Source organism: Saccostrea cucullata, unplaced genomic scaffold, assembly GCF_032062105.1.
Source record: "Saccostrea cucullata isolate Sc308-1 unplaced genomic scaffold, CSIRO_AGI_Scuc_v1 ctg62, whole genome shotgun sequence".
In the NCBI taxonomy this organism is placed as follows: domain Eukaryota; kingdom Metazoa; phylum Mollusca; class Bivalvia; order Ostreida; family Ostreidae; genus Saccostrea; species Saccostrea cuccullata.
The window spans coordinates 682,501-709,349 of NW_026937804.1; the positions used below are offsets into that span (position 1 = coordinate 682,501).

General features: G+C 34.4%; 3 protein-coding genes across 4 annotated transcripts in view; 1 reads left to right on the top strand and 2 right to left on the bottom strand.

Annotated features, from left to right (window-relative positions):
* The window catches only part of LOC134248883 (heterogeneous nuclear ribonucleoprotein U-like), a 12,947-nt gene extending 11,671 nt beyond the window's left edge, over nucleotides 1-1,276 (top strand). For both annotated transcript variants that reach the window (XM_062731279.1, XM_062731280.1), the window contains exon 19: nucleotides 1-1,276. This exon is cut by the window's left edge and continues 135 nt beyond it. In XM_062731279.1, the coding sequence (XP_062587263.1) occupies nucleotides 1-57 (57 nt within the window). In that variant the 3' untranslated portion in view covers nucleotides 58-1,276.
* Nucleotides 1-26,849, bottom strand: part of LOC134248885 (leucine-rich repeat-containing protein 57-like) — a 99,466-nt gene that overhangs the window by 37,721 nt on the left and 34,896 nt on the right. The gene's annotated exons all lie outside the window — the stretch shown is intronic.
* LOC134248884 (uncharacterized) lies at nucleotides 5,763-25,153 on the bottom strand. Its single transcript, XM_062731281.1, has 15 exons — nucleotides 24,846-25,153; nucleotides 23,776-23,829; nucleotides 21,730-21,966; nucleotides 20,682-20,789; nucleotides 20,080-20,157; nucleotides 13,062-13,710; nucleotides 12,811-12,924; nucleotides 12,564-12,709; nucleotides 12,069-12,165; nucleotides 10,670-10,750; nucleotides 10,287-10,406; nucleotides 9,827-9,891; nucleotides 7,061-7,151; nucleotides 6,803-6,861; nucleotides 5,763-6,594 (listed from the first exon to the last, which is right to left on the bottom strand). Exons 1-15 carry the CDS (start codon nucleotides 25,047-25,049, stop codon nucleotides 6,520-6,522), a joined length of 2,178 nt encoding a protein of 725 aa, XP_062587265.1. The 5' UTR covers nucleotides 25,050-25,153; the 3' UTR covers nucleotides 5,763-6,519.

Genomic DNA, 26,849 nt, shown 5'->3' on the forward strand with positions numbered 1-26,849 from the left:
CCCCAGCAAAACTACACCACCAGCGGGGGAGGCAGTGGTGTTAGTGGCACCAAGTAGATCTCAAGGGCACGTGCAGGCAGCTTTCTTCTAAGTGTTGTTGTCATTGTTAGACAGTCTTCTGTACATAAAAGATCCACCACACTCCTCAGTTCAATAGCGAGGACTTCTGGATTGCATATCTTATCATCACAAGTATAGAATCATGTCCTTATGTTGGTTTTTATACCGAAATTATCTGGAGTCTTTGCTTGGACACTGTATTGTCCAACTCTGAAGAACGATTCATTTCAAATTTTTATTCAAATTAAACACGCACTGTAGATTAACATTTTCATCATAATTAATGTGAAAAGGATCAGCTTTTATTAACATTTATTAAGATTGTACTGTAAGAATTAGATTTTTTTCTTTTTGGATATTTTGGTTTGAAATAAGTAATGTAGCATTTTCTCATTTTGTACATATTTCATAGAAGTTTTAAAATTTTATATAATTTTTCATCATACTTCGGGTGTTTTATTTTGAAAGGCAACATACACATTCATTTGATGTTGCCTTATTTGAGCAAATAAATGTTAAAACTACATTAAGTGTATTGTCCTAGTTTGTGCGTGCGAAGTCATTCAGAGTTTTTTCCTATGTTTAGCATACGTGTTCACCTTGTGTTTTTGACACCCCACATTAGAAAAGCAACTATAAAGGACAAGATAGGCTAAGAACCCTTTTTGGCCCCTGGTTTAGGGTGCCTCATAGAATGATGCAACAGTTTATCAATTAAAACTCACTTATCACCCCAGCCACAAAATGAGCATTGGTTCTAAGTTATTGGATACACAGAGGTCACAAGATGATCAGAAATACATGTATGTCAATTTCCAAATTTTCTCACTTTTATGCAAATTTTCATAGATTTTATGATACATTTTGTTAGAGGACACAAAAAGCAGAAGCTTGCCTATCTACCAAATTTATATATTTCATATATTAGTATCAGATGCATCTTGTGCATAAAAATCTCATATAGGCAAGCTTATGCTCTACGTTTCCCAAATTGAAAAGTATCTCAAATTTGACGAAATTCCACTAGCCAGAATTGAGAAATTTCAGGAAAACATCCCACTTCCGCACACTCTTGGCGTCTGTGTAAGCTTTGAATCAAAACTAGTGCTGGTTTTATAAAAACAAGCATTTTATTTTCTTAACTACAAACTGTCACAATTTTAGCTGTGTTTTGAATTTTACATTAAATAAGGGGCCAGATTTGGCCATTACCATACCTTTTCCTTAATTATTCTGGTCGGAATCATTACAAATTTTGTCAATTTATTTATACTGGGTATATTTGACTAGATTAATGTATGTCATTTAAGATTTATTAGCATTGAATGCTTGGTTATTTTTCTACAAAAAATTAAGATTAATGAATTTTAATCCTCTAAATGACATCATTTCTTAGTACATGTACTATGAACATGGTGTTTCATTTATTTTTAGCTCACCTCAATGAAGTTGGGGGAGCTTATGTAATACCGTCGGCGTCCCGGGTTAAGGTTAAGTTTTTTGGAGCAGTTTTCTTTTCAAGTACTTCTATGTCCTATATTGATTAGACATGCATGGAAGATGTTTCATTTTACCAGTCAAAGTTTCAGATGCTGCTATTTCAGCAAAGGAATGACCAGGTTAATGTTTTTGGAGCAGGTTAACATTTTTGGTGCAGTTTTTGGTGTAAGTCTCATTTCCAAGTAACTATAAGCCCTATGTTGACCAAACTTGCATGGATGGTACATCTTAAAATGCACACTACCAGGCTTGCTTCGGATGCTGAATCTGACCTACATTTTCTGCATGAGGGAACAGGTTTATGTTTTCGGTGCAGGTCTCATTTACAAGTAACTATGAGCACTATAGTGACCAAACTTGCATGGATGATACATCTTAGAATGCATACTACCAGATTTGCTTCGGATGCTGAATCTGACCTACATTTTCCGGTTGAGTGAACAGGTAAAAGTTTTTGGTCCAAGTTTCATTTCCAAGTTACTTTGAGCCATATAATGACCAAACTTGCAAGGATGGTACATTTTATGATGCATACTACCAGACTTGTTTCGGATGCTGAATCTGACCTACATTTTCAGGTTGAGTGAACAGGTTAAAGTTTTTGGTGCAGGTTTCATTTCCAAGGTACCATGAGCCCTATGCTGACTAAACTTGCATGGATGATACTTCTTAGGATTCATACTACCAGACTTGCTTCGGATGCTGAATCTGACCTACATTTTCAAGTTGAGTGAACAGGTTAAAGTTTTTGGTGCAGGTTCATTTCCAAGTTACTATGAGCCATATAATGACCAAACTTGCATGGATGGTACATTTAAAGGTGCATTCTACTAGGCTGGCTTTGGATGCTGAATAGTTTTTTATACAGGTTTCATTTCCAAGTAACTTTGAGCCCTATATTGAGCAAACTTGCATGGATGATACATCTTAGGATGCACACTAATGGACTTGCTTCAGATGCTGAATTCGACATACATTTTCCAGATAATGGACCTCTTAAAAGTTATGGGTGCATGTCTTTTACCTAGAAACTATAAGGCTTATATAAACCAAACTTGCACAAATGATGCATCAAGGGATGAAAACTCTAACTTGCTTCAGAACTAGTTTGAAGTTTTTATATAGGTCTATTCCAAAGTATCAAATCAAAATTGCATAATTTTTGCATTTTTGGATGTACACTTTTTATTGATTAATTGTGTGACTTTGCCTTACTTTAAAGACAACATTCGTTGAGGTGAGCTCTGTAATCTCTGATTACCTATGTTTGGTTTTTGCGATTAGTAGGTAGTTTTTTGAAAGGTGGATGGATGCTTAACAGGGGGGGAAAAATTTGGGGTAGACTTGACTTTACTGGTCCTCCCCAGATCCGCAAGATCCTCAGGCTCACTGGACTATGACGTAACAACTACGTCACTCAACTGAAATGTGTGTTAAATTTGCACACTATTCGACTGATTAGGGTTAGTTTTGCACCCACCTGAGAGATTAGGGTTAGTCCTTGAACTAGTATTCGACTGATTAGGGTTAATCTCACATCCATCCGAGAGATTAGGGTTCGTCCTCGCACATTATTCGACAGATTAGGGTTAGTCTAGCATCTGCCCTGGAGATTTCGTCTAAACGTTTTCCGATGGATTAGAGTTCAGTGACTTGTTCTTTTAGATAAGTTTAAGAAATTCAGTTGTTTCTGTAATTTTTCCAAGATCATAATTCAGCTTCAGTGGCATTTCCTTTGTTTGTTTACATGGAAGAATGGCTAAGTCCGAAAGAAATGGCACTAAGCATGCGCTGCACACGCATCGTTCAGAATTATTCTTTGTCGATTTTTTCCATGAATAAACAATATTTATTAATTTTGTTAGAGAACAACGAAGTTTTAAACTTTTAACCGTAGAATTCAATTTTGGGGTCAAAAGGCCAAAAAACCTCATATTAAATTTTTTTTTTAATCGCTCATGCAATCTCATATATACTGAAGTCGCCTTTTGCGACACTACATTTTAGTGCATTTTTCTGGGGACCGGTCAAGTAAAGTCGTTCCAAAATTTGGAATGGCCTGATCTGAAAATTGAAGTTTGCCCTATAATTAAGCATGATTGAAATGCTATTCATATATAAAGTTTAAATCATCATAAAGGCTCAGTGAAAATTTAAAACATAGGTAATCAAAGATTACAAAGCTCACCTCAACGAAAGTTATCAGGTTAAGTAGCAAATCTCACTTCATATTTTTTAAACAGTAAGTATTTATCCTGACAACAATGTTCAAGCAAGTTTTGTTCAAATAGGTCTTAAAGTTCATTGGGGATTAACCTGTTCCAAAAACTTTAACCTGGTCACTTGTTTAGAAAATGTAGTTCAGATCCAGCATCCTTAGCAAGTTTTGATTGTCCATCCTTAAATTCATCGTCCAAGGAAGTTTGATCCAGTAAGGGCTTATAGGTTATTGGGAATAGCCTAGTCAGTCATCTGGAAATTTAGGTCAGATCCAGCATCTGAAGCAAGTCTGTTAGTGTCCATCTCTTAGATGCATTATCCATGCAAATTTGGTCCGGGTAGGGCTGATAATTACTTGGGAATGGACCTGCTCCAAAAACTTGAACCTGGTCATTCATCTGCAAAATGTAGGTCAGATCCAGCATCCGAAGCAAGTCTGGTAGTGTCCATCCCTAGATGCATCATCCGTGCAAATTTGGTCCGGGTAGGGCTTATAGTTACTTGGGAATTGACCTGCTCCCAAAACTTTAATGTAGGTCAGATCCAGCATCCATCCCTAGATGCATTATCCATGCAAGTTTGGTCCAGGTAGGGCTTATAGTTACTTCGTCAAGGTGAGCTAAAAAGTGGACTAAAAAGAGTTTTACATACACTTGTATTTTGTTATTATCATTGCTCTGTGGTTTTAGTATGGAGTCGTGTAGATGGTGATTCAGGGAGGATAAGGTGGAGTGAGGTACCCCTTAAAAAGAATCCGTTTTGTGGGTACTTGTTAAGGGTCAACCTACTGGAGAAAAGAAAAATTAATTTTGTTACTCTTCATCTTTAAAACTTTGCTTGTTTGCTTGACAGATACCGTATAATCCCTATTAACCGCCCCAGGCGCTTAGAAAATTTCGAAAAGGGGGGCGGTTATTTTGGTATTCTTTTTATATTATTTAGTGTCATTCTTATACTTCAAAAATTTTAAAGAGCAACTAAAATAATGTCGAACTTTACTTTAAGTGAAGATAATCCACCCAATTTATGCGATATGATTCATTTTCCACTGAGAAATTGGATAATAGACAAGTTACATTTTCACTTTGTTCAAATTTTGGCAGACTTTTGATACGATTCTAGATGATTTTAATCAATGTACAGGGGGCCCTTATTTTCTGATAATTGAAAAAAGACCTAGGGGGCGCTTATAGGGGCAGGGGTGGTTAATAGGGATTATACGGTATTTCAAAACTGTTTGGTTGTCAGACATTAAACTTGGAACTCTAAAAATTAGATGTCATTTTGAAGCCTGCCCAATAGAGAAATGTTTGTCAACATCAAAACTTCATATGCTGTAAATTAGATGACCTGTATTGTTTTGAAGTTATAGGTCTGGGGTCAAATTATGGATACCAGATTGTCTGCTCAGTATTTTCACAGACATCAAATTTGTACAGAAGAAAGATGAACACTTGATTTTGTGTTCAGTAACCTGTGAACTCTGGTTGATACAAATTAAACTTGTTAAACAAATCAAACTTGTTAATCAAATCAAACTTGTTAACTGTTTACTAGAAATTAGATGACCCTATCAATTTTAAAGTCACAAGGTCAGTGGTTGAACTAAGATGGATACAAGTTTAATCGCTCAATATGTTGTGAGCTTAGCACCTGTAGAACCTTCCTTTGTTCTTTAAGATCCCTCTCGAGAATTTTTCATACAAATGGAGATGCCACCACTTGCCGGAGAGCTGCAAATTTTAACCTATATTCGGAATTGAGGGTCGCAGTGAGAGATCTTTTTGGTGCCAGCATCTACTGCGACACAGGACCTGGGTTTATACGGTCTAATCCCAAGGACCGGTCTCCACGTTGCTCAGTGGAATCTTGTAGAGATCAAAATATTGTGGTTGCCCAGAGATAGTATGTAATTTCCTAGGATCTTTAGTAACTTTTCATTCAAATGGAGACACCTTTAGTTACTTCTTTAAGAAAAAATCTTTGTTGAAAGGTGAATACTATATTTATTATGAATTAACTGCATAAATGAAAATTCCACATATAAATTTGTTCATATAAAATATCACAAACAACAACAAAGAATAAAGTTATGTGGCACATATTTGTCAGATTTTTAATGATGTACATTAAGAATAAGGACGTTTATATTACAAAAAAATAAAATGGTTAAGTTCTGGAAAAGGCAATATTTTCATACAAACATGTAATGTTCCTTGCCAAATATTAAAGAACTTGGAAAAACGGAAATGTATTTACCAGGGTATAATGTAACTGCCAATAAAACAGCTATTGTATAACTACCAATTTTAAGATTTGAACAATTAAAACAATAGAAATTTTGCATCCTATTTAAAGTTCAAAAATATAATAATTATCTGCAATGATCACACAAAAAATACATGTATTAAAATGATGTAAAGAAAAAAATCATAACAGATCACTGATGAACGTGTATATGTACAAATAGACTAAACCAATGTTAACAACATCACATACACTGAAAATCTTGAAAGAATTAACAATAAAAATATTTACAAGTATAGTATTAATTTAACACATGTATTATATTGCTATGACCAGCTAGCAGTTTTGTTTAATTTCTCCAATACAAAGGCTGTAATTTGTACAAATTAAGTCTTTAAGGCACAGCATCACCTAGAGATCTATCAAATACATGTACCAGTATTATGCAACAGTTAAGAACGTAGACTAGAAAATGCTGATGCTGTTTGATCTTTAGTTGACGACGGCTGAGGTGCACATGGTGTTCAGGCCACAAACCCCTGCTCCACGATAAACCAAATAGTAACCCTGTAAAGAAAAATTGGAATGTGAAGAGTTTTCCCCCTTCTGTTCTTAAGGCTTGTTAATCACCATGCCAAGACAGGAATTTTTTTTTATTATCAGTTGTGCTTCGTTTACAGTATCTTCATGTGACAATCATAAACCAACCAAATTCAGAAAACTTTTTAGTCTGAAATGAGGTAAAGCTTTTTTAGTAAATTGTTTTCCTACAAACCTTTTCTCCCCAGTCCGGCCCCCAGCTGTTCTTAACAATCCAGTACGGCTTACTTCCATCTGAAAATACGAGCAAAGTAAATCAAATCCATGAACAAGTGAACATTTGGCACTGCAACGTGTCATATATCCAAACAGACATTCATTCACATCTATTAATGTTTTAAATGCATTAATGAAAATGTTCTCTGTTTCAGGAATTTATGACATAAAAAATACAGATATTTAATTTTTTTTCCACATCATACTTCCTACTTACCAACACCATAACCAACAATCAATACTCCATGGTCTAGTTTTGTTGGATTACAGAAGAATTTCCAGGGATGTGATATTCCTCCCATGTAAAACTGCAAAAAGAGGGAAAAACATAAACAAAAATCAATTATAAACCTGATCAAAGTCATATAACCTTAACAAGATGAACTTTGATCAAGACCATGACAAACCTCTGTCATCATTAAAAGCAATTTTGAAAGCATTTCAATCATCCATCTAGACTCATACCCGACATAATTTCACTTCTTCATGACCTTGTGACCTTGACCTCTGAGATCTGCCCTTCACTCAATATCAATGATATTAAACATTTATATGGGCTAAAATATGAACGCAATAAAATTTAAACTCCTCCCAATCCAGTTTTTTATAAGATATGACAGGGACACAATTTTATAGAAACAGGGAGACAACCTGCCATAAACCAGTAAGTCCTGTGACTGGAGAGAGACAACTCAGATGTTTTTTCTGGGACTTGTATTGAGACTTTATTTAGTACTGTACTAGTACTGTAATCCTCCCCTTGACATTCTGATTACAATCTTGAAGTCCATTATCTAGCCTTGACATTATCTAGGGAGAGACAACTCAGATGTTTTTCTAGGACTACCTAGCCTTGACATTATCTTTCTCTTCACAGAAACACCTGGACATGGCCAGCAACTGTTCATCACTGTCACAAACCATTTTCTTGTGTAACCGTATAGACTTTTTCACAATTTTTAAGCTGCATTTTCAAACTAACAAATCATGAGTATAAGTTGTCAGTAAAATTGAAAGATCAATGTCTTCAATCAGCATTATGTAGTTTCAAACAAGAGGCCCACGGGCCTTATAGGTCACCTGAGTATCATGTAACAAGTTTCCAGCGATTGTATTTGCTTCAATCCAAAAGCCATGAAATTCACAAATTTTATAGAGACCATGCTTATCAAAGGGCAGATTTCAAACATTTATTATTAGTAGTAAACCCAGGGGCCCTGAAATTATCTAACCTAAGGCCAGCCATGAGAATAAAAAACCAGTAAAAAAAAAAGATAAATCAATTATTAACATTTGTACATTTTGTGACTGGACACATGAGAGACTGTAAGCTATAACAGAGACCTAAACAATGTTTTTTAAAACCTTGGGGAGGAAAATAATTTACCGACAGACTTGTATAGCTCACCAGCATGTCACTGCAACAAAGTTCAGCATTTTATTTGTCCTTTGAACGGGTGAAACGTTTTGAATGGCACCCTGATAAATTTTACACTAAACCAAGCTATCCATTTACCCGCCCTTGAACATTCGTAAATTTGAAATTACTCAAATTTGACATCGGAAAGAAAAAAATTGTTTTAGAAAATTCAAAACCTTGAATTGAGGGTTTGTAAAACTAAATATTAAAAGAAATCCTAGCCTTAAATATGTAATTAGATCATTAGTAGGAGCAAAGGATAAGATGTTCAAAGAGAGACAACTCAGATGTTTTTCTAGGGCTCATCATAACTATGTACTTAGTTAGTTTATTTAATACCCAGGAGCAGAGAAGAAGATTATCAAATAACATGTATTATCACTACATTCTCTTCACAGAAACACCTGGCCATAAAATTCACAATGGCCTCATAATAACTAACTGTTTATTTAATTCGAAGAAATAATGCATTTTCACTGTCACAAACCATTTTCAATTTTGTAACCGTCATGCAAACAGTTTGACTGCTTGATGTCCAATTTTTAAGATTGCATTAATTTTATTTTCAGGCCCCTAACAAATCACAATTTTTGTTTCCCTTCACCCATAGATGCTTTGTGCCAAATTTGGTTGAAATTGTTGCAGAGAAGATGAAAATGTTCTTCAATCAGCATTATGTAATTTCAAAAAAAGAATTAAATTGCCAATGTACCCTCTGAAGGTTTGAGTAGTAAGTGATGTGTCCCATTTGGTCGTGTCAGATTGTGACCTTTATTATCTTTATTTCTTAATATGGAATCACCTGGTCTACTTTAATACAACAGAACTACATGTACTGATAAGATGTTTCTTCAATGTACAACAGATGTGGAAATTCTGATAAAATCCTTCATATCAGGAAAACCAATGATCAACATGCCATGTGGAATCTAACCACGAGTTTCAAGAAATACAAAGAGAGTACACAAAAGTTTCTATACATGTATCACTATTTAACCAGAGATTATCATGTATGGAAGTTATCCATTGAACTGTCATCCCTGTGATGTTTGAATTGACCAATAATAAGAATAATTCACATTCTATTTACTGAATCTGAAGATTTCCTTTCTGTTTCTGGGATATATTTATAATCACAATGAGAGCCACTCCTATATTGAATGTATTGTAACTGGAGAGGAGAAAATGCAGTGGACCAGACCGGGATTTGAACCCAGGCCCCCTGAAACTCTGGCCTGGTGCTCACCAACCGAGCTATCTGGCCACCGACGATTGAACCCAGCTGACAGCCCCATTCCTCCCTCCTTAAAGGTCTTTGGCCCTCCAAAGACCCCAACCCAGGCTCATCCCTGGCAGGTCTTTCACCTGTCAATTCCAGGGCATGGCATGGTATAAAATGAACTGGGAGAGGAGAAAATGCAGCGGACCAGACCGGGATTCGAACCCCGCCCTCTGAAACTCCAGTCAGGTGCTCTACTAACTAAACTATCTGGCCACCGGCGATTGAACCCTGCTGACCGCTACAGTATTATTAACAATCGTACATGACGCCCCATACAGTACCTGCATAGCAAAGGCATTGATTCCAATAGAAATGGGTCCATTCTTCACCAACCATGCTGCCATCTCTATAAAATAAATTTATTTACAAAATTAATGGGTAAAATTTGCAACAAATTTATTAATGTGAGAGGAAAGTAATGTCTTCTTGTCAAAAGAGTTCCAAATCCATGTACACTTTATGGCTAGTTTTATCCTGTCACTCATTTAACAAGTATTGCCAAGATGTACAAGAGACTCATGGACCTTGGTCACCTGAATAAACATGAGTATCTCTAGTTATAATGGCTTTGATCCTAATTAAGCTTCCAACTCAGATGGACTGCTAAATCCTGAAGACTTACACATGTACATCTGTGTAGAGAGGTAGTTGCTTTATATTATGTATAGGTGACTGAGTGACTCAGGTGAGCTAATAATATTGAAGTACAAACTTCCAACAGCAGTGACCGTGGTGACTGACCTGTTTCATTGCTGGAGATGGACACTGAGCCGTTAATTTTCACTCGAACCATTGATTTGTTGAAGGTGCACTTCTCATCGTGTGCTCTATATTTATAGTCTGTCTCACTCTCTAGTCCTCCTGTAAAGACAATACAGTGTAATCTTTGTTACATTGGGGCAAACAAACATTTACAATCTTTAGGAAGCTTTGACCCTGCATCCTCGTCTGATTTAATTCTTAGACAAGATGTCACTCCTGGCAGACCAGCAACTGTGACAGAGAATATTTACCTTTAATTTGAAATCAAATATATAACTTTACAAACTTGGTTTTTTTATGACCTCTATGACCTCTTTGTCAGGGCTCCATATAACTGATGACAAAGTGTACAGTGTACTGACCTAGTCTGATGATTTCTTTGTAGGCCTGGCTGGGTAGTCCACCATTACAACCCTCATCTACTTTATCACAGTCCACCAGCTCTGTTATAAACAAAGACATCAACAAACAATGTAAAAATACAGGCAAAACACAATAAACCAATATCTTAATCATACAGAAAATAACACACTGGTTGATATTGTTTTTTATGTAATCAACAAGCATATCACGCTTTAAAACCAAAGTGGACAGAATATGTAAAAGATGCATCTTTAAATATCCTACCCAATGTCCAATATAAGAAGTTTCCCTCAATTTGGACAATTTTTTTTACAGGGTGTTCTGAAACTTATTTTATATAGAAAACCACAAAAATAACAGCCATATCATAGTGTGTTAATTTTTAATATGAGTAATAAACAGGAAATAAAGAGAGAGTAACAAGGTACAATGGGTACAATGACCATGTAATACCAAGTAGTACCTTAATTTACTATTCATATCAATGGATCACAAATGACTAGTAGCTGTACTTATTGTGAGTACTTTGGAGTATCAACTGTTTATCTCATGTTATTGACATGAAAGTTGTTGACATCAGACTTAAATGTCCTTGTGTACAGGAGTCATAGGACACTACAATGATAAGGAGTTTATAAGGATTGCTTAATCTATGTAGACTACATGTAGCAAATCTCATGACAAATCTCTGTCACTTCAGCCAAAGAGAAATACTGTAAATGTACTATATTTAGTGCTTACAATATTTGGTGGTAATTGGATTTTGAACAAGTTAGCGTGGATCTGATTTAGAGCATATCTTAATATTCTTCTTTATAGATTTATGTGAGAGACATTTAGCCTCGTACTTGAATTAGCGGATATTGCTTTCTGCCAAAAACGCTAAAAAGAATACTCATCAAAATGTAATTTACAATATTACACACCTTTATTGTTTATCGACAGAATACTGTGAAATCTCTAATTTTTGTGGGGGGTTAGTTTTGTTGTTTTTAAGGTATGGAGAGACACAAAAATTTAAGTCCACCACGAAAATGCAATTATTCACATATACACTAAAACTCGGTTAGTACGCACACGGATATTGTGAATTCACGGATATAGCGAAGTTATCTTGGATCCCCAGTTATATAAATTTAACAAATTCTTACACGGATATAACGAATTACGGATATAACGAAGTAATTTCATAGGTCCCAGTGACTTCGTTATAACCGAGTTTTGATGTATAACTACTGCATGAAAACAAATCCCCATGAACCAATATATATTTTCCTCAAACCATGAAAATTTGACCCCTCGAAATATGTGATTTTACAGTATTATGAGAACTGCTTTATACATTTATTTCATAAATCATTAAAGAAAACTCTATCTCTACCTCGCTGTAATCCTTACCTTGTTCAGACAGAGAGATGAGTTTTTTCTTCTGAATGGCCCACTGTCCTTCTATGTTCCCAGTGGTAGAGAAAGCCCAGCAGGACCCACAAGATCCCTGGAAAGTAAACTACACTTTACAATTTGTTTGACAAACCAAAGGATCATAATTTGATAATTTTTATAACTAGAGATTAACTCGGGGATGCTCAGGAAGAGTGAATAAATTGGCAAAATTGGAACCATGAAAGTCAATGATATTAACCTTGTGAAGAAAAAAAAAAGAACAACTGTTATCATGCAGGTTTTTTTTTCTGATTTATTTTATAAACAACTCCCTTCTTGAAAAGGGATATAAAGGGATGGGGATGTCTGTGTCTGGCTATAGAAAATTCTAGAATTTTAAATGTTTGACCTTGACCTCCATCGGACCAACTTTTCTGTGTAAGAAATAGAAAAAATTCCATTAAGTCAATGAATTTATCGCATTAAATAAATCTTTAAAAGGAATCTGACCTGATTTTTAACTTCTGTCACAGCGCCATGTTCACGCCAGTCAAAACTTTTAGGCAGAGACTTAAATTTGGGAATGGTTGCCTTCTTCATTCCTTTATTAGCATTCTGGTCCCAAAGTTTGCCAACATACTGCTTAAATTCAGATTCTGTAAAGGTAACAAAAAAAAAAAACATAGAGGAAATCAATATTAAGCCACTTTCCAAACTGATGTTTTAATTTGAAAACTGTGAAAACTGTGTGGCTTACCAGACATGTCTGAAAATTTTGTGATTCCGTACACTGCTGTTCCTTTCTCAATGTCTTGCATCTTCTGGGCTTTCTTCAAGTTATCACAGAATATCTTAAATCTCTTCTTCTCCTCTGAAGCAAGATATGCATTGAAATATTTTATGTCATATCACATAAGGTGAAATGCTGGTACATGAAAGACTTCAATCACAAAGAAAAAGATGTCTGGCATTGTTCTAAACTAAATAATGTATTAAAAACAATGGTACCTTCTTTAGACATGTAGAGCCTCTCATATTTTGCTTGGAAGTTTTGAAACACACCCCATTGGCAAAGATCCCCAACACTGCCCTTTAACATGGGACTTCCATTTAGTAACAAAGCTCCTCCATCCAGAACATTCACATTACCATGAGGCTTAAGATCATGTCCATCTCCACCAATCAAATTTTGCTTTCCATGGGGCTTTAAATCATGTCCATCTCCACCAATCAAATTTTGCTTTCCATGGGGCTTTAAATCATGTCCGTCTCCACCAATTAAACTTTGTTTTCCATGTGGCTTTAAATCATGTCCATCTCCACCAATCAAATTTTGTTTTCCATGTGGCTTTAAATCATGTCCGTCTCCACCAATTAAACTTTGTTTTCCATGCAGTTTCATATCATGCCCATCTTTACCCAGCAGTTTTTTGAGATCCATCACTTTTCTATCAGATTTCACTTTATTTTTTCCCAAGTTATAAAGCTGATATCCTAAGTTTAAAAGAGCTTTGCCAGATTTGCACATTTTCCCTTTGCAATCAAATGCCTCATTAATCTTTTGTGCAGAATTAGATTTCAATTTTAATCCAAGTTTCTCTTTCAGTGCTTTCAACTTCAGGGTTTTTAAGTCTTCTGGCTCTACCTCAATGTTTTCCTACAAATTAAAACATATAAAATGGCTTTAAAATATAAATTTCTCTGACAATGATTGATATACAACTACATGAGTTAACCAGAAGTCTCCGATGAGACTGTAGCTCTACTGGTTTATACTTATAACAAAGAAAGAGAAAATTAACATATTGCAACTTGAAACTTTGCAACAGCATAAATTTAAAAAAAATATCATTGATTTAATCTTTTTTCTTGGCAAGATTTATTGTAATAAAACCAAAGCTGTAGGAGTAGCATTTTTAAAATATTTCAAAGAAATTTCAATTTTTTAATAACCATGGCAACACCATTCATCGAAATCGAAAACCGATACACAGAATTATGTATCTTAGCATAGTTTTCTTGTGTGCCAAGAAATATTGAAATCAGACCAAAACTGTAAGAGGAGTAGCATTTTGAAAATATTTCAAAGAAATTTCTATTTTTAGTAACCATGGCAACACCATTCATAGAAATCAAAAACCAATATAAAGAATTATATATGTATCTTAGTGTACTTTACTTGTGTGTTAAGTAATACTGAATCAGACCAAAACTGTAGGAGTAGCATTTTGAAAAAATGTTTACAGACGGACAGACACCTTACTAATCGCATAAGCTCTTTAGTCTTTGACCAGTAGAGCTAAAAAGGACAAAATAGGGTAAGACCCGTTTTTGGTCCCTGATTTTGGGTGTCTTTCAAAATGATGCAACAGATTATCAATAGAAACCTGTTGTCATCCCTTCCACAAAATGAGAATTGGTTCTAAGTTTTGAAATACGCAGAGATTACAGAGAGGTCAGAAAATAGGTCAGTTTTCGAATTTTCTCATTTTTATGCAAATTTTCATTGTTTTTACAGCATATATTTTGTTTCGGAAAACATAAGCACAAGCTTGCCTATCTACCAAATTAATATATTTTATCAACTAGTATCGGATGCAGTTTATGTGTAAAAATCTCAAATAGGCAAGCTTGTGCTCTATGTTTCTCAAAGAGAAAAGTATCTCAAATATAATGAAATTCCACCAGAATTGAGGAAATTCGGGAAAATGTCCTACTTCTGCACCCTCTTATGGCTTCCATGTAAGCTTTGAATCAGAATTTATGCTGGTTTTAAAACAAGCATCATTTTAAGTCCTTAACTACAAACTATCACAATTTTACCAGTCTAACCATTCAATTTCAAACATCAAGATAAAGGAAGAGATTTAGTCACAAGTGCTATTATTTCAAATTAAATATGTTCCTTGTTAAAGTCAATGTATTAAAAGCAGGCAATGTTCTTGGATTTTAAGGAGAACAAATACTGTATACAGGGTTATTTTTGCCCTTTTCACACATGCTAACAATTTTGCTCAGTTTAAATTCTCCCATTCACAGTTCTGTTTAAAAAAACTATACAGTGTTCTTTTATTTGGTCCCATTTTAAATTTGCACAAATGTGACAAGGGTGAAAACAAGAGGCCCACGGGCCTTATAGGTCACCTGAGCATTATGCAACAATTTTCCAGTTATTGAATTTGATTCATGTTTTAAGCCAGATGCTGTATGACATTCACAATTTTGAAAGAGGACCATTGATCATCATAACAATACACTTAACAGTTGCTTAGCTTGGTTACTGAATACCCATATGCAGGGTAGGGGAACAAAAATGCATTCCAACTAACCAGTAGTGCCCCTAACACTTTGACATAAACCCCTGACCCTAGGTCCACACATTGCACAAATTTCAAAAAGGCACCCTTAATATAAAAAAATAAATAAATGTTTTATAAATACAAAAGAGCACATTTCAAACAATAAATTCATTTTCAGTATATAAGTAGAGCCCCCATCCCACCCCTGACCCTGGGGGTTTGAAATTCACAATTCTGCAAGATTAGGGCCCTTGCTCATCATAACTATAAAGGTAGTTCATCTGCTTTGTACCCAGAGACAAAGAAAAAAAAATTCAAAGATTTAATGTATTTTCATTATATAATCAATTGAGCCCCGCCCCCCTAACACCAGAACCCCTGACCCTGGGGCCATAAAATTCATTATTTTAAAAGAGGCATTCTTGCTCATCATAACTATGTACTTAGTTTATTTAATTCCTAGGAGCAGAGAAGAAGATTTTCAAAGAATTCATGTATTTTCAATATATAATCAATAGAGCCCCGCCCTAACACCAGAAACCCTGAACCTGGGACCATAAAATTCACAATTTTGGTAAAAACACTCTTGCTCATCATAACTATGCACTTAGTTAGTTTATTTAATACCTAGGAGCAGAGAAGAAGATTTTCAAAGAATTCATGTATTTTTACTATATATAATCTATAGAGCCCCGCCCTAACACCAGAACCCTTGACCCAGGGGCCATAAAATTCAAAATTTTCGTTGAGGCACTCTTGCTCATCATAACTATGCACTTAGTTGGTTTATTTAATACCTAGGAGCAGAGTAGAAGATTTTCAAAGGATTCATGTATTTTCACTATATACATGTAATCAATAGAGCCCCCCCCCCCACACCAGAACCCTTGACCCTGGGGCCATAAAATTCACAATTTTGGTAGAGGCACTCATGCTCATCATAACTATGCACTTAGTTAGTATATTTAATACCCAGGGGCAGAGAAGAAGATTTTCAAAGAAATCATGTATTTTCACTATATATAATCAATAGAGCCGCCCTAACACCAGAACCCCTGACCCTGGGGCCATAAAATTCACAATTTTGGTAGAGGCACTCATGCTCATCATAACTATGCACTTAGTTAGTATATTTAATACCCAGGGGCAGAGAAGAAGATTTTCAAAGAAATCATGTATTTTCACTATATATAATCAATAGAGCCCCGCCCTTACACCAGAACCCCTGACTCTGGGGCCATAAAATTCACAATTTTGGTAGAGGCACCCTTGCTCATCATAACTATGTACTTAGTTGGTTTATTTAATACCCAGGAGTAGAGAAGAAGATTTCCAAAGAAATAATGCATTTTCACTATATACTTATTTAGCCTCGCCCTAGCACTAGAACCCCTGACCCCAGGGTCATGAATTTCACAATTTTGGTAAAGGACTCAATGCTGATTACTATCATGCAAACAGTTTGACTGCTTGATGTCCAGGAGTAAAGAAGAAGATTTTTTAAGATTGCATTAATTTTAGTGGTTTTGGCCCCACCCCTCAGGCCCCAGGGGGGCAAGGATCATGAAATTCATAATTTTTGTTCCCCTTCACCCATAGATGCTTTGTGCCAAATTTGGTTGAAATTGGTTCAGTGGTTGCAGAGAAGAAGCTGAAAATGTTCAAATGTTAACACACAACGGACGACGAACGACGGACGACGTACGACGGACGACGACGGACGAAAACGGATAGCAATAGGTCACCTGAGTTTACTCAGGTGACCTAATAAAACAGGAGCAAAAATTTCCCTGTTTACAGTATTTGAGTACTTCAGAGAAAAAAAAAATAATATGGGTGAACTCCATGATCCAATATATTAGGGCTGAAACAATTCATCGAAATATCGATATTGTTCAATATAACTCCTCAATTCAATATTCAATTCACTACCTCAATTTTCAATTCAATACATTTTTTTTTATAATCAGGCTAGATTATCCCTTGAAATGACCAGCTTTGTCCTCATTTGGACAGTTTGACACTCAAGAGAGAGATAATTGAGAGAGAGAAAGTTATAGAGCAGGCTACTGCTGCTAGAATTGACACAGACAATTTGCTATTTTAATCGACAGAAGCACAAGAAGTGTTTTCTTCTTGTATCACCACCTTTTATGTATCTTTTGGAATCTGAATACATGTTTTCTTTAACCTAATGATATGTTTCTTTTTTAAAATGTATTGTATCGAAAAAATTGAATTGTGACACAAGTATTGCAATACGTATCGTATCGTGGAGGGGGTGTATTGTTTCAGCCCTACAAAATATAAAACAGGAATTTATTTCTCAGAAGCATTATCATTTAATAATTGCATATTTTAGATCCTCCATACAATGTGTAACCTTTTAAATGATTCTCCTTAATATGAGTGATAAGGGCTTTAGAATGAAGTGGTTCAAGAAGCCCAGGTCAAAGTTCAACCAAACATTCACAATCGACCATAGTCATAGTTTACACTCTCTTATCAGAAGTACAGTGTAAATCAGTGGTCTGCTAAAAAGGCAGTATAAAAATCTTGATATTAAACATAATTTATGTAATTTCATTGATTTTGCAATAATCTTGTAGGCCTTGAGTGACCTCACAAAAAATACAGAGGGCAATTATAGCAAAAGGGACTTCTTCTTTTGCGTATTTACTTTGTAATAACAGGTGAAATAATGTGACCGTTATATTCAGGCAATCACTATATTATTGTTCAAAGTAACTATGTTAAATTGTAGAGTAAAACCATTACCCAAACTGTATTATCTATCGTGTCTGGTCATGTTTATCTAGTTCAGGCAGTTTGGTCTCCATTTGTTTGATCTACATCCGTCACCATGGTCACCGGTTCAGTTCACTGTTTATGAATATCTTTTTTCTATCAGATCACTAATGCTTTCATCAAGTAAGCATTGACAAAGATTTACATGTAGTAACATCTACATGTTAAGAGTATGAAAGTTAATCTAAAAATATTTCCATTTCTATTTGTTTCCTCTGTGATAACTCTTTGAAAGTTAGTGGATTTGATTCTTGATCATTCTTCTGGCATGTAAATTTTGCCAAGCGATACGTCAGGAGCTCAAGAGGCCTAAAGTGCATGTAAATCTTACGCATCTGGCTTTGTGTCTGATGCTGTTGCTGAAGAGGCCTAAAATGCATGTACTTCTCATGCAGCTGTCTCTGTGTTTGACGTCAGTTGGTGGGCACTAATGAAACTGACATTGGATGCCTCATGTAATTTAAATCTATCAGACTACATATCTAAAATCTAAATTTACACTTTTATTTCATAATGAAATGGAAATACAAGGAATCACTGTCTAGTTAGTAGAGTATTCCAGGGACATCAATGACAGTTGGAAACGTGGGATAATTTAATATGCATGAGCTTTGCCCTTGTGCAAATTATCCCATGTTTCCAACTATCGTTGATGCCCTGGCATACTTCACAAATTAGAAAGTGATTCCTTAAGTAATGTCATGGGAGCTTAAAAACCTTATATATTTATAGTGACAGTTAACATTCTAGTGTGCTAATGCTATCAACCATTTACACTACCTTAAAGTGATCATTTTAAATTTCAAAGGTACAGCAAAGACATCCATTAATGTTCTGTTCAAGTTTTTTTTTTAATTTGATGCAGTTTTTCTATTTGAACAGTCTGAGATTATTTAGACCAAACTAACAAGACATAAGATTCTATTTTGTTATGATACTGCTGAACTGTTATCATTTTACCATGTGTAAATTAAGATTGACTTTAAAAATTATATAATTTAATTCAAACTGGGTGCATTATGATTAACTTGCATACCATGAAAATGCATACCATATACAGGGACATTACTTTTTCAATACATGTACATTTTTACTAATCATTTTGTATCAGGTATTGGTATTTTATAACTCTCAGATATGACTTCCAGGATTGTTAGCAAAAGAAGAATATCATGTAGTTTATATCATAGTGCATTGAGTAGGAATATTGAACTGGTGTGTCCAGAGTAAAAACAAAGCAGGATTCAAAATAAAACAAGGTATAAAACTTTAATAAACATCAAACATTAAAGCAACAAATAAATTAAGTATCTTGATCTCATGCAATAGCATCACAGTGAGTAGATGTTCCCAGAATTAGTAGTTAATCAAATGTGTTAGTTGTCACCATGCTGGTTAATAGGAGGTGCTATCCTAGTGCTGAAAATGAGGATGAAGTCAATAAAAAGATGTACATGTGCATAAAATATTGAATAAAATGATTCATGTGCATAAAGGAAAGAGAGCATGGTACATACATATATGTCTCGAGTATTTTGAAATGAAGAAATAAAGAATACACTATGTGCATCAGATTCTTCCACAAAATAATAGGAATTATATGTTACATGAGAAAATACAGTTTAGAGAAACAAAATCCTTAACAGTTTTAAATTGAGATTACTCACAAGACATTTAGCAATTGTCAAAAGGAATGACTTCCAATAAATTTCTAATCATGAAAAGAGATTCATTACAATATAAGTGTATTTTGGTCATGTGCATGCAGCCATTCTTGGAGAACTTCAGAAATGGGAAATATAATGAACAGTGATAAAGAGGGAGAAAGAAGGAGAGAGGGGGAATGAGGAATCTGATCAGAAATAATGAATTGAGTCAATATGTCCCAGGAAAGCCAAAAATAAACCTTATTCTAATACCTTCATTGTTAGTGTTTGTACTGTGTACTTGTTTGGCATCCAAGGCTGGGAAACAATATCCACGTGCCATGTGGTGGACTGAAAGATACAAGGTATAAAACAAGGTGACATCTCATTTACTGTATAAACAGCAAAACAAGATAAATCTAAGGCTCACATCTGATTTTTTTATCTATTTCTTGACCAAAATAAAAATCTTCCTTTTTTCACTTTGATGAGCAACCGCAATATTAGCATTAAATTATATGCACTTCATCTCATCATAAGAGAAACTGTCAAATTGTGTGTACACTTTTCCTCTTGAAATAGTTTTTCTATTTTATTTGTCCTGGGAAATAAACTGTTTATCTATACTTCTAGCATTTATAATTTCCCGAAATAAATGCAGTTATTGGGACATGTAAGTGAAGACTTATAAAATATTTAAAACCTTCATGAAGCCTATGTTTACATAAACAACGTATTCTATTTAGTTCACAAGGAAATTAAATATACCTACAAATAACTTCCCTGTGTTTTTTAAAGTCATTGAAGTTAAGCCTGTTTTACATAAATTAGACTTTTTATTTAATCCCATAAACAATGTTGATAGTGATACTCACGAATCCATTGCTGTTTACTGCACACAGAGACAAATCTTTTGTGTCTCCCTTCATACAAGAGTTCTCAGTGAGGGTGATATCACACACGTATCTCATACCGGCTACAACCTACAACAGAAAACACCACATCTCATATTGGATACAACCTACAATAAAAATCACATTTCATACCAGCAACCTACAACAGAAAACACCACATCTCATGCCGCCTACAACCTATAATAAAAATCACATTTCATACCGCAAGTCAAAACTCCTTGGTTAGTTTGTTTGGATCACTTTTACCGAAACTTATCAGATTTACAAATTTTAAAAACCTCTTGCATGAAAATGCTTCCTATTAAGTAAAACTAGCAATATTAATTCTTTTGAATCAAAACATGATATTCGGAATCAGCTGATCTCCAAATGCTGCACTCTTGGGCCATCAGAAAAAGTCTGATAACTGCACAATCATTGTCTCGAGCCACGGTTCAGAGTCTGCATATAGCTCTCTCCTACCTGTGGCTGCTTAGTCACATAAATCATTGTATTAATCTGAATATTTAAGGCTCTATGCTGTGACGTCATGTTCAGTCAATGACAATATTTGTTTCCATTGCAATTGACATCAACATTGGCATCATTAGTACACAAAAATATTTCGTAAACTGCGATTAGGTATTGAAAGGTTGTGACAAAGTTCATTTTCTGACTATGCTTTACTGGCATTGGTCAATATTTTCATGAAGAACAAAATATTTCTCTTCTCTATCAACCACGACCAGAATGGTAGAGAATCATACACTTTGGCCATGGTCTGCAATGATGCTGCATAATATGTCAAAAGAATGATTTTGTTTGTGTTGTTTATTGTTTACTTCCTTTTCAAGATCTTTCTTTTGTATTCTAGCAGTTGAGCTGGGAATTTTTTGTCTTTCAATTTGGAAAATTTACCAATTTCAGGCAATGAAAATTATACTGTTTTTTGCTGCCACTTATACATTTAAAAAAATAATTGACACTATTTAAATAATTTACAAATTCGCTTTGTAATGTTTCCACTGACCTGCTGGAAGCAGTGGCTGTAGTGGACAGGGGTAGTTTTGTACATGCTGTTGCTCTGCATGTCAACTTGGGATGCTGCATATTTCATGGCATCTAAGAACTGCTGACTGCTTGTATCGGCGTGAGATAGGCCCCCGACCAGAGCTAAGCGTTTATGACTGGTAGAACAGTGATCCGAGGTCAGCTCTCTTGTGCTGGTCCAGGACTGGTCAAACACTGTGAACTGACACAATGTCTTCTACAAAATTAACAATGAATGTATGAGCATCAGACTAGACAAAGATTTCTTCTATCATGATAATTTTAAATGTTAATTTTTTTCCATTAGTATTCTAAACAATACTATAAATTTGTAAATTAAGGTAATTAAAAACATAGTACTGTGTTCCTTTAAACATCATTAGTAAAACACAGTATAATTACATGTACAATGTCAGATCTTTATTTTTTATAAGAAAGAATGATCTAATTTATAGTTAGGAGAAAAGAAAACGAGTATCAATAAATTCATCTGTATGAAAAGTAATATAATTAATTTTGCAATGTGCACCTTAAAATTAACAAAAGCTTGTGTTACATTTCAAGTGATAAGCTTGTGTGACATATCATGTGACACAATGTGTTAAATTTCATGTGACAAGCTTTTGTGACATTTCATGTGATACAATGTATTACGTTTCATGTGACAACCTTGTGTAATGCTTTTTGTGATAAATTTGTTTGTTATTTCATGTAATACAAGGTAAGACATTATGTGATAAACTTGTGTGACATATCTCAGCTGATGAACTTGTTTAACATTTCGTGTGATAATCTTGCATATTGTTTCATATGATAACCTTGTGTTACTTTTCATGTGATAACCTTGTGTGACATTACATGTGATAATCTTGTGTGACATTTCATGTGATAACTTTGTGTGATATTTTATGTGATAACCTTGTGTGACATTTCACGTGATAACCTTGTGTGACATTTCATATGATAACTTTTGTGTGACATTTCATGTGATAATCTTGTGGGATGTTCCATGTGATAACCTTGTGTGATATTTTATGTGATAACTTTGTGTGATATTTCATGTGATAATCTTGTGGGATGTTCCATGTGATAACCTTGTGTGATATTTCATGTGATAACCTTGTGTGACATTTCATATGACAACCTTGTGTGACATTTCATGTGATAACCTTGTGATGTTTTATGTGATAACCTTGTGTGATATTTCATGTGATAACCTTGTGTGATATTTCATGTGATAATCTTGTGTGACATTTCATGTGATAACCTTGTGTGACATTTCATGTGATAACCTTGTGTGATATTTTATGTAATAACCTTGTGTGATGTTTCATGTGATAATCTTGTGTGACATAACATGTGATAATCTTGTGTGATATTTCATTTGATAATTTTGTGTGACATTTCATGTGATAATCTTGTGTGATATTACATGTAATAACCTTGTGTGATGTTCCATGTGATAATCTTATGTGACATTTCATGTGATAACCTTGTGTGATATTTCATTTAATAACCTTGTGTGACATTTCATGTCATAAACTTGTGTGATGTTCCATGTGATAACCTTGTGCGATATTTCGTGTGATAACCTTGTGTGATATTTTATGTGATAACCTTGTGTGATATTTTATGTAATAACCTTGTGATGTTTTATGTGATAACCTTGTGTGACATTTCATGTGATAAGCTTGTGTGATGTTCCATGTTATAACCTTGTTTGATATTTCGTGTGATAACCTTGTGTGATATTTTATGTAATAACCTTGTGTGATGTTCCATGTGATAACCTTGTGTGATGTTCCATGTGATAACCTTGTGTGACATTTCGTGTGATAACCTTGTGTGATATTTTATGTGATAACCTTGTGTGACATTACATGTGATAACCGTGTGATGTTCCATGTGATAACCTTGTGTGATATTTCGTGTGATGACCTTGTGTGATATTTCGTATGATAACCTTGTGTGAGATTTCATGTGATAACCTTGTGTGAGATTTCATGTGATAAGAGAAATTGTTTACCTGTCCTCCACAAGTAGCTTCTACAGTCAACTTGTAGTTAATACCTGCAACTACCTGTAAATATCAAATTTGTACATGTGTTAACAAATCCTAAGCTTGTTCTTTGATCTAATAAAAACAGAATATTATGATAAATTAATTATTTTATAAATACAAAACATACCATAACAGTAAAAAACAATCTTTATTTAATTAACTGACTTCAGGTTTTAAGACCAGTTCAATTTTTGTTTTGTCTTAATTGCAATTTCTTTTACAAAATGAATTAATTTTGATGTTTTGATGCTATAATTCTAAAACCAATAACAACATTGAACAAAATTCATCTGAATAACTGAACTGAATAAGTGGATTCAAGACAATATATTGTCTTTCATACCATCTGACACTTCTGTAAAAAAAAATAAAATAATAAAATTGATGGACTCAGGTGTGCTAGTGGATTGATATCATACGCTATAATAAAAGCCTGAAAACTTACAGAATTCATTAACAGTAGTATTTAACATGTTTAATCTATAAAAGAAAAGACTTTTTAAAATACGATGACTGCCATACTGTCTTTCACATTCTCCATTTAGCAAAAAATATAAAGCTGCCAGTGGAGAAATTTTTTTTGTATATACCAACACGATCAAGTAAATCTTTAATTAGACCTTGTCAAAATTGCCTTTGAATTCTACTCCTAAACAATATGATAAAATGATCCTAAGTTCCTGGCCAAAAGTGTGTGGATTTCACTTTTCTTCTTGGTTTAATAGGTACACAATATGACGATCAATCTATCTTCAAACTGTTTATTTTCAGTCAAAAAAAAAAAAGAAAGGAAGGTAGAATGGTACAAAAACATCTCCTGAGGGGCATAACTATTCTCTTTAGAGAAGTGGACAGGCTTTCATTTACATCCAGGATGTAGGTGAAGGTCTGAAAACTTCTCTTAAGAGAATAATCAAGAGAATATGCATAACGTACTCAACATGCAACAATAGTTTTATCCCCCCCCCCAACCATCCATAAGTACGGAAAACACGATTTCGATGATCAGAGATGTACTAGTTGTTGTTTTTTACCTGTGTACTAGCATGTTTAACTGTGAAGGTTCCATCACATGACGAGACGTCGTGTGATTTGGCTGCATATGCATTGAGAGCAAACTGGGCCATTTCTTGTACAACTGCGTTAGCCTCAACATTATCGAGTGGGCAATATCCTCCTGGCATACAAGCTGCAGATACGGACGCCACCAAAACACATGATATCAAAAAAGTTCTCATGATTATTAATTCCCTTGTCACAACTCAGGGACAGTGAAAAATAACTAAGAAAGTGAATGTCTGTCACTTCCTTTACATGTTTATATACACCTAGCGCCCTCTATTGCCCAATATCAAGTCAGGAAAGATAACCACCTGTTCATTTTCCCGCGGTCTAATCAGATTCGGAGTTTCAATAACTATGCGTTTCGTTTTAATAATCTGTAGGAGGGTGTTGACGGAAATTATTTCTTATTTTTAAAAAGAGGGCTTGGTAGCAGAAAAACATTTTCTATCAACTAGTTAAATAATCAATTACTCTTTTTTTTAAATTTATTTTAATTACATTGTATTTATGTATCTATATCTACAATATTACAATGTAGTACATATATTTATTTATCTTCTTATTAATTAAAATATACTTATTTCATTTTAGTCTAATATATATCAATTTTCTCAACAAATATCAAATTACGCTCATAACATTTTATAAGACCCATGGTACGTATAAAAATTATCCGTCGATGAAATTATAGAACATGATATAACACACTTTTTTATGCCCCCGTAATCGATGAGTGGGTGGGGCCGTGGCGTCACGGCTTTCAATTAATTCCATGTCACAGGTTTTTTCCTTGTGACAAGATCTTTCTTTGGGTACCAACAAATTTGACCTCTTCATCTTGGAGTTTGATCCAAGTTTACCAAAAATTACCACGCCTTTGTCATACCTTTTGATGAACAGTTGCTAGGATTTTCCAGCGGTACTTCACATGAGTATTGTGACAAGACTTTTCAGGGAGTATAAATTTTGTACATTTGACCTCGACCTTAGAGTTTGACACTTTTAAAAAACTTTGATCTTGGCCATAACTTTTGCACAGTTAGAACTAGGGCTTTCGAAAATTCATATTTCAAAGGTTTTTTTTTTTTTTTTTTTTTTTTTTTGGTGACAAGACCTTGCTTTAGACACTAACACTTTTAACCTTTTCGTTTAGAGTTTGACTGTCATTTGACAAACTTCGACTCTCGCCATAAGCTGTCATACGCGGACATCAGTTTTTCACAAACACTTCTTGTTGTATATATTATATGGATCTTCATTCCATTTTTCTGCCGTAAAGTTTATATGGAAAACTGAAGGTAACAAACAGTGATCAATCTATCAGAAAAAATAAATGCAATCTACCAATATACAGAGCATAAATCACGGACCTCTAGAATTTCCAAACTGGAATCAGGTACCATTGAGGAGTAAGCATTCCCTATCGATCGGTCACCCTGCCTAGTTTATCAGGTAGACGGAATGTTCAGTAGTCATATTTTGTTTTTGTTTTTTTTAAATCCTTACAATATTGGTATGAAATATATCAGACAAAATACGAACCATTGATAGGCTTTACATATGCAATCACTTTCTAACAAGTTCATTAATTAGTATTAGATCAATTATTAACCTTTTCGATCTAAAAAATGGAAACGCTGATTAAAACGATTTTGTTGAATGAAATCCCTGTAACATCAATCTATCTGTCGTAACTTTAAAAAAAATGTAAAGGAGAAACCCCCCTGTTGCAAACGTTAATTTTTTCTTATACCTTTCTTCAATTAAGCCCCACACGTATACTGTATACAAATGCATGGTAAAAGCTGAAAGAAATACAGTGTTGGTTTATCATTGGTTTGAAAAAAATAATGTTGGTAGGGTAAAAGAGTCTAAAATGTGAAGGATATAATTGTTTTAAAACCCACGTTCTTCATTAAGGCTAGTAAATAAAATGTATTATTCAAAATCTCTTGTCACTGGTGTTACTTCAA

Coding starts and splice junctions, on each gene's coding strand:
- LOC134248884 (XM_062731281.1), bottom strand. CDS start 25,049: ATGAGAACTTTTTTGATATCATGTGTTTTGGTGGCGTCCGTATCTGCA. Junction 21,967..23,775: donor AAGCTACTTGTGGAGGACAG/GTAAACAATTTC, acceptor TTAATTTTGTAG/AAGACATTGTGTCAGTTCAC. Junction 9,892..10,286: donor CATCTCCAGCAATGAAACAG/GTCAGTCACCAC, acceptor TTTATTTTATAG/AGATGGCAGCATGGTTGGTG.